Source organism: Globicephala melas, chromosome 16 (genome assembly GCF_963455315.2).
Source record: "Globicephala melas chromosome 16, mGloMel1.2, whole genome shotgun sequence".
In the NCBI taxonomy this organism is placed as follows: Eukaryota; Metazoa; Chordata; class Mammalia; order Artiodactyla; family Delphinidae; genus Globicephala; species Globicephala melas.
In genome coordinates, this window is record NC_083329.1 from 13,529,457 (window position 1) to 13,544,621 (window position 15,165).

At 37.4% G+C, this 15,165-nt stretch overlaps 1 protein-coding gene across 8 annotated transcripts in view; it reads left to right on the forward strand.

The window, feature by feature from the left end:
* Nucleotides 1-15,165, forward strand: part of SHTN1 (shootin 1) — a 104,281-nt gene that overhangs the window by 25,157 nt on the left and 63,959 nt on the right. For all 8 annotated transcript variants that reach the window (XM_060286354.2, XM_070043902.1, XM_030839381.3 and 5 more), the window contains 2 exons: nt 6,294-6,388; nt 12,976-13,144. In XM_060286354.2, coding sequence (XP_060142337.1) covers nt 6,294-6,388; nt 12,976-13,144 — 264 coding nt within the window. The remainder of the gene's footprint in view (nt 1-6,293; nt 6,389-12,975; nt 13,145-15,165) is intronic.

Genomic DNA, 15,165 nt, shown 5'->3' on the forward strand with positions numbered 1-15,165 from the left:
TAGTTCCTTAGGGTAATTTATGGAAAAGGAATTCTAGGTTTACAGAACTATACATTTTTAGGAGTTTGAATGGTTGAAATAGCCCTCTCACCAAGGAAAGTTATATTCCCACAGAAGCTTTAATAATCTTCTTAATTTTTGCTATGTTATTTTTTATGTGATGTAAATCTGTTATTACTTCATCCCCTAAAATAGAACATATCTGATCACACTCAGAAGGATCAGAAGGAAATAAGTCACGGGAAAGGGCCAGACCTTAGCAGGGAGAGTGACCCTCCCCCTTAGAAGCAGGGCCTTTGTCCATCCTTCTGCAGATGCCATGTTAGTCAGGTTGTTTGATTATATCATAAAGCGTTGACTTGGTAACTACACCACAAAGCATTTTATTCTTGTTGAAGGTAAAGCAGCTATAAAAATGCAGCATTACAGTGAAATTTCAATAGCCAGTTTATTTCAGGTATCTGGCTGTAACGAGGAAAACCAAAGGGAATATTGTTGATAAAACCTATCTTTGGTGGCCAATATGCTATGACAGAACTATTTTTTATCTGTGAATGTGTGGATTGTAGCTGTTTAGGACCTTCTCCTTCCCTAATGCAGGATTAATGGGACATTCTTACACTTGAACTGACACTGGGTTGCAGCTTCAAGAGTTATACCATTGACATAGTTACCAGTTAATGTGTTTTAATTAGTTATTGATATTGGATTGGCATACTCTGTGCAGTGGGAATAGTTCGAATTCTTATGGTTGGAGTTATAAAATGTTTTGGTCCAGGTAGGTAGTAGGGATTTTACCTCTTGCATTATGCAGAAATGGAAGCAACTTCCTACCAAATCAGCCTACCTTTAGAGTAACATGTAAACTTTGCTTTCATCTACCATTTCTCTTTTCCATTTCTCTTCCTCTAAATACCTTTGATAGTTTTAAAAATTTACATTTTTCCTTATGAGCAACTCAAAGCTTGAAAGAAATCATCTTTATTGTTGTTTTCATTCAATTTTTACCTTTACTACATCAACCTAATTTAAGTTTGGATGGCAGGAGAACAGAGTATTAACTCTTCACTCAGTCTCAAAAGAACAGAAAATGGAGACTAAGAAAACTTCAAATATTTGTTAAAAAATTGAGTTAAATGGTTCACGACTTTAGAACATAGAGTAGAATTTCAGATTTGGAAGGGAATGAGGCAGTTTTCACCAGTAAAAGGCACCATTTGGTGTGAATCCCTGTAGCCCTGAGCAATTCCTTCATTAGTAAAAATGGAATAAATGACCCTACCTTATAGGCTGTTCGAGGATTAAATGAGATAATCCATGTAAAAAGTGCTGAACACAGTGCTTGGCACTATAGTAAGTGCTCAATAAATACTAGTTGTGGGCTTCCCTGGTGGCGCAGTGGTTGAGAGTCCGCCTGCCGATGCAGGGGACGTGGGTTCGTGCCCCTGTCTGGGAAGATCCCACATGCCGCGGAGCGGCTGGGCCCGTGAGCCATGGCCGCTGAGCCTGCGCGTCCGGAGCCTGTGTTCCGCAACGGGAGAGGCCACAACAGTGAGAGGCCCGTGTACCGCAAAAAAAAAAAAAAAAAAAAATACTAGTTGCTGCTACCACCATCTCATTTACTGCACCATCCAGGGCTTGACTGCCCTTCAGTATTAAGAGTTTGTATCATTTACCTTTGATGAATTAGTTTCTGAACACCAGTCTCCACATTTGGACAGCTCCAGGGGAAGGTTTCTTTTGGTACTAAGTTGAAATCTGCCTTCCTGTAATGTTTACCTAGTTCTAGTTCTGGTTCTCCAGGTGTAGGAAGAGCAGCCGAATGAGGGTCAGGAAGAGCTTTGTCAGGCTGTTGGGATCAACTCTTCCTAGCTTGGCATACTTTTCGTAGCTGGTTTTGCCTGTATTTCCGTGTGATTCTTGGCCCTCTGCCAGTTCTTCCCGAGCCTTTCTCCTATCTTTCTGGACGGAGTACACCACTGACTGCATAGTAAAGCCACGTTGCCTAGAAAGACAGATTTCTGTGAAAGTGAAAGTAACTAAAGTTCTTTCATGTCTTTTAGGCCACAACATTAGATCCCCTGCTCTGTTTTAGTGCCTACCAGTTTTCCTGCATACCTGCTAGCTTTCATGGCTGTTTTCTCACTACATGAAAACCTTTCTAAGTAATCTGATATTGCACGAGAACTTATGGTATGTTTGCCACGTATACTTTAGAGATATCCTGCATGTAAATATTGCTGAGAGTTGGTATGTTTGCCACGTATACTTTAGAGATATCCTGCATGTAAATATTGCTGAGAGTTGGCTGGATGGAGAGGAGTTTTGCTCAGGAAGCAGCATCATTGGTGGTGTCATTTTTAAATATGAGGAATTAGAAAAGAACATAGAAAATTGAAGTCATCTAGAAATAGCTTTAGGTGGCCTTTACCAGTTAGAACTCTGTAATCTGGAATATGTTTCTTAACTTCTCTGGGCCTCAGTGTTCTCAAATACAAAATTGCTATGATAATACCTACTTCCTAAGATGGTTGTGAGGATTTACGAGTGGACACACGTAAAGGGGTTTAGCACACGACAGACACATAGTTGGCCTGATAAACAATGATAGTGGTTGTTTCCTAAGCAGTTCTGTACTACAGAGAACATTCCTGTAAAAAGGTATTCACACGTGAACTTTTTTTGTGACATTTTTTCAGTCATCAGACAAACACAGGTATGAATAACTACTTTGTACATAGCATTGTGCTAGGTGCAAGAGAGTCAGCCATGAGTGAAGAAAGTCTCTGCTGATGCTCAGTTAGTAGAAGACAAAACAAGTTAAAAGAACCCCAGTTCCCCTACAGTGTGATGTATTCTATGATGGCAAGTATGTAAAAATGTTTTGGGGTCATAGAACAGGAGAGACAGACTTTGCTAATTCAACTAGACTGATAGAAGCAATAATTGATACTCTTTTAGGGTATACTTCTGAGTTCCCAGAGTCATTAAGAAAAACTTTTATTATGGAAAGTGTCAAGCTTGTACAAAGTGAGAAAAAGTATAATGAACCCCCATGTACCCATCACATAGCTTCAGAAGTTGTCTTCTTCTATGCATCCATATACTTACTGTCACTGACCTCGGAGTTTTTGAAACTAACTCCAGTCACCATATCATTTTATCTGTAAAGATTTCAGTATGTATTTCTAAAGTACAAGGATTTTTAAAACATAACTGCAGTAATAGGGGCACTTTATTTAAAGTTCATCTTTTTTCTTTTTTAAACCTTTATGTCATCCAGATTATAGGTGTTTCAGGTACAGAGGTCATGGATTGTGGATATTATGAGTCAAGCCCGAATTCAGGGCCATAGGCAAATCATTAAATGAACAATTAAAGTTTTTAAAAATGTTTTTCCTTTGAAGGGTGTAAATAAATTTTTATATTAAAAAAATTCCTGGGACTTCCTTGGCGGTCCAGTGGTTAAGACTCCACTCTTCCCACTGAAGGGGGCACGGGTTTGATCCCTGGTCGGGGAACTAAGGTCCCACATGCCGCGTGATGTGGCCAAAAAAAAAAAAAAGATTTCTGTTTTGTGTCAGGTGACCTGACTTTTGGTTTTGGAAATTGGGTCATCCTTTTTGAAGATATAAATGCCCTTTGAAATACGTTCCTTTTGGATCTAGAAAGTTTATAAGTAGGTTTCTATGCTGTCAGTTTAGCATTGGGATAATTTTTTAAACTGAAAATTAAAGCACAATTTAAAATTTCCACTGTTCCCTCTTACAGGAAGAAATAAAAACCCTACCTGATGGAGTATACCGTATCAGAACTGGAGAAAATGTGGGCTAGTGCTACCTAGCTAACTTTATCAAGTTAAATTAGAAGGCAACTTTTTACAAAATGTTTAGAAAATGTGTGTGTTTTTTTTTCCTTTCTTTGCTAGGCCTGAACCTTACTACTGTGGAATGATTTTTCTTACTCTTCCATGAGCAAGAATATTATTGAATAAAAAGTCAAATTCCTATGAAAAATGCAGAATGTTTATGTTTTTGTTATGATAGTGGAAATACCAGATTGTGGTAGAAGATGTCAAGTAGTTAAGGCTAAAATTCGAAGTAGTATTTGATGTTGTAAAAATTGTATAGGTTTCTTTTCTCTTCCCTTCACATTTTTGAAGAACCTACCTTGTAAACATAGTGATAAAATGCCAGGAATATTAGGATTTTAAGGAAATAATAGAGCCTATTATTTAAACTACAATATAAAAGGCAATTATATTGATGAAGAGCTACATGGGCTTTGTGTGTGTGAATAAACTTGGCCTGTGTTCAGCTTCTATTTGTTCTTCTGGCATAAACACATATTGTGTGTGATTCCAGTTTAATGGGGACCCGTTTGTATGCCAAGCAGCTGCATTTTAGGACCTATTGCGTGATTTCATAGCTCTCTGAAAATTGGTTCTATTCAGAACAAGAGATAGAAGAGGAAAAGGGGGGTGGTGTGGAGCGGGGGTGGGGAGAGCTTCAACACACAATCATTTCTTTTCAATTGGAGCCAGAAAGGTTGATGACAACATGACCATTGTGTTATAATGATAAGACCACTAAGGCATCTGTACCTCTCATCAAGGCTTTCACACAACAGCAGATACAATTTAATTCACTGCTCTGTCAGCAGTGCTGATACCATTATGCCGTCTGTCTCCACAGTTATAATCACTGTCCTCTGAGAAATGCAGTTGAAATGATCTTGAGCAGTCAAAGAAACTCTCAATTAAGGCTGCCACTTCCAATGTGTCAGATTGTGTCTTATGCACTTGGTACAATTTTCACTTCCAATCCTGTTTATTTACAATGTCTACCAGTAATTACGCTTAACGTGTCATTTAGTGAGGGGGCCCCTGCCAAGGCGATTGCTGGGTGCTGCTGTACCATTGAGTGGGAGTTTCTCGAAGTCAATGCCATCAGCAGCTTTTAGGCCCCGATGGGATGCAGTAGTAATGTTGATAATGCAAGTATCGTGCTCATCAAGTCATAATTAGATGCCACTCAAATGTGCCACTTGTAATAACAGTGTTGATTCATGTTTTTCTCGGTGACTGCAACTACTAATTAGTTAAGTGGTTTTTGGTTGGCCTGCATTTGCTGCAGATTATTATTACCCCTGAAAAAATGTCAAGGTTAGAGATGTTTCTGGCCATTTAGTGCTGCTTTATGAATTTGAATATTAACGTAATAAGAACTTCGGACAGACTTAGGAAGTAATACATTTTTGTATTTAATTTGGAGAGAAATTTTTTCCCCCGAGTTTAATCATAATTGCAGGTTAATTAAGCTTAAATGAAGCAAAAGTAATCTCTCTTTGTGTTATGTGAGCCCAGTGCTTTTTGCCTAACTTTGTTGGGTTTCACATTTGGGTGCCCTTCATTTTTCTTTTTTAAGCCAAACAAATGTCAGTAAGTATACATGTCTAGGGTTAAGTTTGAAATTCTGAGCATTTTCTTTTAACTAGAAATATGGGTGAAAGGAGTTGGCATTTTTCTTACTTGATCTTCAGAGTATAATTCAAGTTCTAAATTATTTTGTACCTTTGAATCTCATTTATATAAACCAGCTAACAAAAAGTCTGAAAATTGCTATTTTTGAAACATTGGTTAAATATCAAGTAAAATTTTATTTTTCTTTTGATCTTCCTGACAGTCTGTGATGTAAGAAGCAATTTATTAGCATCTACTTTCATCATCACGTAGTACATAAATCTCATTGCTATACTTTTTTGACCTGGAGTTTCTTAAATACTTTGTCAGTAATAAAGACTACTATTGAAATACTTAACTTAGTTAAGCTGCCATGTTGTTATTCCACATATGAGATCAACGTAAGATTTATTTTTAAACATTTCTCTTTAGCTAATTTTCCTTAGTAGGCGCATGGGTTACTTCCTGCTAAGAAAAGGAAATCATGCTTGCCCCTTTTAATGTAAGAGAGGTTCTTTTGTTTAAATGAGCAGACATGTCTGTGGTTATGTATACAGCTACATAGAAAAGAGACATTAAAAAATCCTCAATAGCTTTCTCAAAATGTGTGTAATAGCGATAAAAGTTCTTCGTTGTCTTCGTTTCTCTTTCTACATTCAAATATTAGCTAAGATTTAATCAGGGCAGTGTCTTAAACACTTTTTTTTCATGATAGCTAAAGGTCTGGCTAGCTAAAGAATTGCAGTATTCTTAATCATGGGACAAGATGTGTGGGCTTCTGGAATAGCTGACTAATCTCTGAATGCTGAGACTTTTTCCCCCTCATTCCTAGTTTCTCACATGGTTATAGAGGAAGTGAATTTTATGCAGAACCATCTTGAAATAGAGAAGACTTGTCGAGAAAGTGCTGAAGCTTTGGCAACAAAGGTGAGACATTTCAAATAAAGGAATTCTACCTGAGCTTTTAAATTTCAACTTGCTTTTCCAAACAGTGGCCTCTGTCCTTTTCTGCTTTTCTAGTTCTGTAATCAGTTGTCTGCTCTCATGATCCTCATCAGAGGTCTCAGAATCCTGGAATATGATTATGTAAATATCTGTCTTAATGCAAAGATTATTTTGATTGTAAAAAAAAAAAAAGTATTTGTGTGTGTGTATTTCAGCATTTGTGGTTTTTGCCTGTGAAAATGGTCCCAGAGTGGTCTGTTGAACTCGACTTTCCAAATGTCTGTGCATTTGGTTAAAATGCTAACCAAGTTTGAAGCTAACCTAGAGTGACATGAAAGAGCAATGAGTGTTTCCTGTTTGAATCAGATGAAAAAGTCAGCCTCAGACCTTACAGTTCAGGTGATTATTTTTGAAAGCAAAGTGAGGGCCTGCTAAGGGTTACCTCCAGTGCTCCACTGATTGCTGCTAGCTGATGAATTTACCAAGTGTGTAATTTTCTATATTCTATCTCATCAGAAGTACATTATTATTATAGAATGTTTTTAATCTCTGTCTTATGTATTTTGGGTTGGGTAAAATGCATCTGAACCACTTCATCAGAAAATGGATTACAGCAGTTTTCAGCCAAATTTCATTAGTGATGCTGGTTTTGTTTCTTTCCCCTCTCCCCCATCACCTACATCCAGAGTATTTCTTTGGATGCAACTGAAATTCTGTAGATCAATAAGTCAATTTAATTTGTATGCATTAGCAGTGTGCTTGCTAGAGGTATTTGCTTAATTGTTTGCCTAACAGCACTACATTAGAATTCATAAGATACGCAGGCAGAACCTAACTAAGAATATAAGTATGTGTATATAGCTTCTTTTCTGTTATTTGTCTGAAGAATATATAGCAATAGAGGCCATTGCTTTAAAAGCAACGATAACATGGGTGCTCTCATATCATTTCTATTCTCTATATCACTAGAGTTCACTGGTTGATAATACTGTTGGAATTCTCTTTTCATTTCCTTTACTTTTGGACCAAGTAGAAAAAATGTATTCAGAGCATACTAGTTGTTCTGAATCTTGTAGTGGCTAAGGATAGTTTCTGTATTTTTCTCTTGTTATTAACAAGTATTCCTGTTGCAATAGGACATCCAAAGTGAGAGCACTGACTACCTCTCAGGACTGGCAGTTTATGGAAAACAGTGGTTTGGGAGGCAGTATGTACAGGTTTTATTCCTAATTGTATAATTTTGGACATATGTGACTTTGGCCAAGTTAATTCTGTTCCCTGGACTGCCATTGTCTCATCTTAAATGACAGGATGAACTAGAATTAGGACTAAAGTGAGAATGGGACAGACTTTCTTTATGATGACTTTAATCATTGGTCCCCTTAAAAAATTATTTTATTGCTATTCCCCCTTTTTTATTTAACAGTTGATTTTGAGCAAGAGAATTCACCTCTCTAACCTGCAGTTATCATGTCATAATTGTCAGTGTAGACCAGGGTTGATTTCTTAAGAATACCTCAGACCCACTGATTCTGGGAGTATGACCCAGACATGTGAATGTTGAAAAAGCTGCCAGGTGACTGTTATATTCATCCCTGCTTCTGAACAACTGTGTTACTAATCTCTAGGGTCATTTTTACAATTTAGTATTGACAATAGGATCCTTAACTTAGAGTTTGTCTTCTATTCTTTAAGAAGCTCTTTTGAAAATGGACTTACGGTTTGTTTTTGAGGATACGGTGTGAACTCAGGAACTTTAGAATAAAAAACAAACCAAAAATACCCTATTCAATTAAATGCTGTAGATGTGCTCATTGGATGTGGAAGATAACTACAGCTTTGAATGCAAAGTTTGGAAACTTCATTATATGTGTGATCAATAAATGAAAGTAGCACATCCTGATTTAAGTATTAATTGTCATTTTTGGAAGTAGTTTTCATTTTCTAAGCAGCAGAGTTCCTGTACATTCTTATTTTTCTAAAGTGTTTGCTCTCAAATTAATGACAAATGGAATGTTTCTTATGATACGGTTTCTTTTAACATCTTTATTGGAGTAGAATTGCTTTACAATGTTGTGTTAGTTTCTGCTGTATAACAAAGTGAATCAGCTATATGTATACATATATCCCCATATTCCTTCCCTCTTGCATCTCCCTCCCATCCTCCATATCCCACCCCTCTAGGTGGTCACAAAGCAGGAGCTGATCTCCGTGTGCTATGCAGCTGCTTCCCACTAGCTATCTATTTTACATGCGGTACTGTATATATGTTAATGCTACTCTCTCATTTCGTCCCAGTTTACCCTTCCCCCTCCCCTTGTCAAGTCCATTCTCTGTGTCTGCGTCTTTATTCCTGTCCTGCCCCTAAGTTCATGAGAACCTTTTTTATTTTTTTCGAGTCCATATATATGTGTTAGCATACAGTATTTGTTTTTCTCTTTCTGACTTCACTTTGTATGACAGACTCTAGGTCCATCCACCTCACTACAAATAACTCAATTTCGTTTCTTTTTATGGCTGAGTAATATTACATTGTATATATGTGCCACATCTCCTTTATCCATTCATCTGTTGATGGATGCTTAGGTTGCTTCCATATCCTGGCTATTGTAAACAGTGCTGCGATGAACATTGTGGTACATGACTCTTTTTGAATTATGGTTTTCTCAGGGTATATGCCCAGTAGTGGGATTGCTGGGTCGTATGCTAGTTCTATTTTTAGTTTAAGGAACATCCATACTGTTCTCCAAAGTGGCTGTATCAGTTTACATTCCCACCAACAGTGCAAGAGGGTTCCCTTTTCTCCACACCCTCTCCAGCATTTATTGTTTGTAGATTTTTTTTGATGATGGCCATTCTGATGGATGTGAGGTGATACCTCATTGTAGTTTTGATTTGCATTTCTCTAATGATTAGTGATGTTGAGCATCCTTTCATGTGTTTTTTGGCAATGTGTATGTCTTCTTTGGAGAAATGTCTGTTTAGGTCTTCTGCCCATTTTTGGATTGGGTTGTTTGTTTTTGATATTGAGCTGTATGAGCTGCATATGTATTTTGGAGATGAATCCTTTGTCAGTTGCTTCATTTGCAAATATTTTCTCCCATTCTGAGGGTTGTCTTTTTGTCTTTGTTTATGGTTTCCTTTGCTGTGCAAAAGCTTTTAAGTTTCATTAGGTCCCATTTGTTTATTTTTGTTTTTATTTCCATTTGTCTAGGAGGTGGGTCAGAAATACAATTTGACTGCATTATTTCCTTAAAAGCAAGTGTGGATGCTTTCCTTTGCTAAAATGTGAAAGTTAAACTGATAATTATAGACCAGTTATTTAAATCGTATGATCCAAGTCTGTTTAATTTGCTTATTTTGTATCTTTAAATATTCATTAAACTGTGCTCAATATAAAAACCCTATTTAAATTTGAATATAGTATAAGATTCTGTTACTGTAGGGTTATGAAAGATTTATTTTTGCCTTGTAACTAATAAGGATTCTAAATCCCAAGTAGTATGCCGTTAACCTATATAACTTGATGAATAATAACTGCAGTAAAATTTCTCAGCCCAAATTTGTGAATTCAGAGTTCTCAAAAATTTCCACTTAGTATGGTTATAAGATTTAATGTGTATAAGTCTTATATTTCTTCTTTCAGAATGTGAAAATGTTGTTTTAGAGAAGACGTTTGCAATTTTGTTTGGCTTTTTTCTTGAGATAGTAACTTTGTTGAATAGAGTAATTGTATTACAGCCAAATAGTAGCTGGTAGACTTTGGTGCCTGGCTTGATAGAGGCATTAAAACTCTTTTGAGGGCAGAACTGTTAACTGTTAGGTTATTAAATATTACTTCGATGGTGGCCTGGGGAGCACCAGATGGCAAAAATTAGTATTTTCAGTTTTTCATGAGAATCCTGGGGGAAGAAGCTTTGTATAGATGAATACCTTGGTTGAAGGAAACTAGCTGATAAATGACTTCCAGAGGAAAATTAGACACACAGACTAAACCTCTTTTGTTACTAATAGCTAATATTTGCTGCATTTTTACTGTATGTCAGTCACAATACTTTATATATATATCTCATTTAATCTTCATATTATAGGATAGAGACTATTTTTATCCTTAGTTAGCTGATGAGAAAACTGACACTGAAAGATTAGATTATCCCAGAGGCAGAGACAGAATTTGATTGCAGAGCTGAGTTCTTAACTCTGCTATACTAATTTTATAGAAATGCATACTCAAGTACTGCATTCCTCTATGTCAATTATCTGTAGTATTGGTGTACATTAGAATCACCTGGGAAGCCCTGAAAACGTGCTATGCTCGGCTCTACTGCCAGAGATTTTGGTCTGGTGAGGGCCTGCATGTTGGGAGTTTTTTTTTAAAAAAACTCTACAGATGGTAATGTGCAGGGTTGGGAACCATTAGTTTAAATATTAGGAGGCAGAATTACAAACTAAGTCTTGAGTTTTTTCACTTGAGTTTTTCTTAAATTGTTCTTTTCTCCTTGCATTCAGAAAAGATGTCATCATTTGAGAATTGACGATGGTCCTTGAGTGTCTAGTGCCATGCTCTAGCATTCATGGTTCAAAGAACACACAACAATGTTTACTTGAATTTTCCATCTGAAGGAAGAGGGATTGGGAAATCATGGGTCTTATATCTTATCCCTGATCCTCTAATATAACATGGAGAGCTAGAAGCTGGAGCTATGGGCTGGGAACTGGGAATAAAGGTCTGTGTCTGATTCCTTGAATAGATCTCACCAGCCTTCCCAGGAAGAATCTGTGGAATGGTTCATAGCCATTTCTAAGTGATTCTTCCTGATTCCCCAGAGAGGTCAGGGAATGCTCTAGGGAATGCTCTTGTGTTCCAGACCACGCTACTCGGAGTATATTTAGTTTCCATATTACTGGGGTAAGAATCAGATCTCCCAAATTGAAATGGGCTGGACTTTCCCTGAGAGAAACCCTGAAGGGTCCTAATCATGATCACAAATGAAGGACCAAAGCCAGACAAATACCATACTAAACATCTTATTCTGGCATAAGGTTTACAGCAGTGAAGGGCATTTAGCTTTCCAGTGAATTGTTTCTGTCTGTGTTTATTTCCAGTGTCAGTTATTAAATTAAGAACTTGTCTTGATGGCCAACGGCCCTTAGTAAATGCAAACACTTTTCTATATCTTATATTTTATACTAGAGAAATCAATATACGAAATACTTTATACTCAAATAAGAGAAGACCTTTTATATTTTAGTCTTGTGAAGAGAACACGTAAGCAAAACCATATTTTCCTTCTGTGGACTTTGGATCAACTTTAGTCTTCGTGTGTGCCTTGTACTAACATTTATGTGCACATAAACACAGGAGCTGAAGAAGGTAACAATAATTGATAACCAACTCATTTTTACATCAGGGGATAACAAATACATTAATGAGTTAGGATTCCTTTATCTGCAGTGAATTAGATAGAGATAATAGAAACGTATCTTGAACTTTCTTCTATCGTGTATTATTAGAACTCTGTGTACAGATAGAAACACATTTTGAACTAATTTAAGCAAGAAAAGGAAAGAAAAGTAGGAATTTGTTCAGAGGGATATTGGAGAATCCCATGGAATCCATGAGCTAGGAGCGTTTTAGGAATGGACTGGAGCCCTGTGGCAAACCCTGTGTCTGTTGCTTTTCTGTGTCTCTCCTACACATTGGCTCCATTTTGGCTTTGCTGTGGACTGCCTTTCTCTATTCCTCAATTCAGTAGTGTAACGTGGTTGCCAGTAGCTACTGTATATCCAGACACATGGAAAGGAATTCATCTCTCTGTTCCAGTCTCCAAATTTCTAGAGAAGGGATCTAATTGACCAAGCTTGGATTATGTGCCTAATTCCTGGACTAATTATTATAGCTATGGCCAAAGTGGTAGGCTGTGCTTTGGGAGAACTTGGCTTTTCCCATAGAAATCATTTGGAACAGTGAAGAGGAGTGTCAGTGTCCAGAAAACAGAGAGTGCCAGGCAAACAAACATTTCAAAGATGTTCACAGCACAGCATCAAACAAAATATTTGCTTGAAAGAAAGTGTCTTAAATTAAGACTTTTAATGACTGTGAATAAATTGAAATCTTATTTAATCTATACTGGTGTTTCATCTTAATTCTTCTTGTATTTATCAGTTATAACTAGCATTTTCACATGCTGCTGGCTATAAGGCATAGGTTTTACTTAAAGTAATAAGTTTAATATTAAAAAGTATAAAAAACCTTATTTAATGACTCTTCTAATTGTTACTTCATGCTGTGAATGTTGATGAATGTGCAAGACAAAAATACACTTAATTTGTCTATTGTTTAAAAATCCAAGACACTCATTTTTTTTAACATCTTTATTGGAGTATAATTGCTTTACAATGGTGTGTTAGTTTCTGCTTTATAACAAAGTGAATCAGCTGTACGTATACATATATCCCCATATCTCTTCCCTCTTACGTCTCCCTCCCACCCTCCCTATCCCACCCCTCTAGGTGGCAAGACACTCATTTGACTGCTGTTAAAATAACTGTCTTTATATTTGCCTTAGTTAAATAAAGAAAATAAAGCATTGAAAAGAATCAGCATGTTATACATGGCCAAGCTGGGGCCAGATGTAATAACTGAAGAGATCAACATTGATGATGAAGATTCAACCATGGACCCTGAGGGTGCTGCCGAGACTTGTGTCTCAGTACAGTGTCAGAAGCAAATCAAGGGTAGGATCCCTGGCTTAATTATTGAGCATGTTTTTGACTCCTGTTAGGATAATGCTTCTGAACCCTGGTTGCACATTGGAATCACATGATAATTTCAAAAAATATTGATGCCTGGTTCCTACTTTGGAAAGAATTCTGACTATTTGTCACAGGGGGTGGCCTGATTGAGAAGCATGATGGATGTATAGCTTTATGAGTACTTTCTTGTTTGGGATTAGGCACTTTTGAAAGCATTGTCTTGGCAGAAGCAGTCAGTTTGCCTATAAACTTCTAAAGGATAGGACTGTGTATTAAGATATTTTTGTTAAATGAAAGTAAGAATGAATAAAAGTATATTTAGCTGACACCTCCTGTTAGTCTGTTTCTCTGTTGGAATCTTTGGGGAAGATACCTCCCCAAATTGCTTAGTCTCTGCCCTCCAAGAACTTCCCATATGATTCAGGCAATGAGCTAAAAGCAGTATGTAGTATTAAGCAACTGCGGTGGTCCCCAAGTAGTGCTGTAAGGCAAGATCACATGTTACATCTATTAAATACACATTAACTTTATTAATAAATAAATACACACACACACACCCCCCTATATATTGTTAAGGATGTAGGAAAACAGTTTGGGGCTCAGTAACTATTGGAGCATTTTAACTTACTGTACCTGTCAGGAGTAATACTTGTTTGCTTGTTTGGTAGATAAAACTTCAGCAAGAAGTATAAAGAAGGAAGTAAAAAGAAAGCCATCTTAACCTGACTTTCTACCCCCTAACTTAAGACAAAATCATATTTATGCTGGTAGGAAGGGAGAGAAAGTTTAAAGGCTTTCCTCTTGTTTGTATTTCTCCCTTCTGTTAGGTCTTGAATGGTATGGTCTCTTGTTCTTCTTTAAGATTAGCCAGCCAGTGAAGAAAGTGGTTTTAAAGTAAGTCTCTGATAGGGCTTCCCTGGTGGCGCAGTGGTTGAGAGTCCGTCCGCCTGCCGATGCAGGGGACACGGGTTCGTGCCCCGGTCTGGGAAGATCCCACATGCCGTGGAGTGGCTAGGCCCGTGAGCCATGGCCGCTGAGCCTGCGCGTCCGGAGTCTGTGCTCTGCAACGGGAGAGGCCACAACAGTGAGAGCCCCGCATACCGCAAAAAAAAAAAAAAAAAAAAAGTCTCTGAGAACCCTTCAATTAAGCTGGGTTCATGTAAAAAGTTTGATTTAACTTATAAATAAATAACCACATAGCAGGTTTCTAAGTATCCTTGGAGAAGGGTAAGAAATTAAAAGCACTTAAAAGCTAAGTGGCAGGGCTTCCCTGGTGGCGCAGTGGTTGAGAGTCCGCCTGCCGATGCAGGGGACACGGGTTCGTGCCCCGGTCCGGGAAGATCCCACATGCCACGGAGCGGCTGGGCCCGTGAGCCATGGCCGCTGAGCTTGCGCGTCCGGAGCCTGTGCGCCGCAACGGGAGAGGCCACAACAGTGAGAGGCCCGCGTACCGCAAAAAACAAAACAAAACAAAAACAAACAAACAAACAAACAAAAAACTAAGTGGCAAAAGTGTGTGGGCCTGGGTATAAATTTAAGTAATCTGTGCTAATCCATGTTTTTTTTTAACATTTGAGTGGTAGAAGTAACTTTAATCTAACACCAGAAGTTTTTGCACTTACAGTTGCTAGTATTTTCACTCTAGTAATACAGTTTTCATTAAATCTCAATAATATGAAATATGAAGTAAATTAAGAAACAAAACACCAACACCCTGGAGAGAAAATTATTAGAATTAACCCTTTTTCAAATAGGTCTTATTTTGAGTCAGTTCAAATAATGTTTAAGGGCTGTAAATTGGCAGCAAGTCAGGATTTTTTTCTTTAAATCAAAATCTCCAAATTATTAGCTGCCCAGTTTGTTTGTATTGCATTGTGACAAAAGCCCATGGCCATTAAAAAATAAAAAAGAAATTAGTACAGTGCCTTAATTTGTTTTGCTGAAAGCTTAAAAAAATTCTACTTCTAAAATGCCAGATAGTTTCCTAGAATACAGGTTTGATA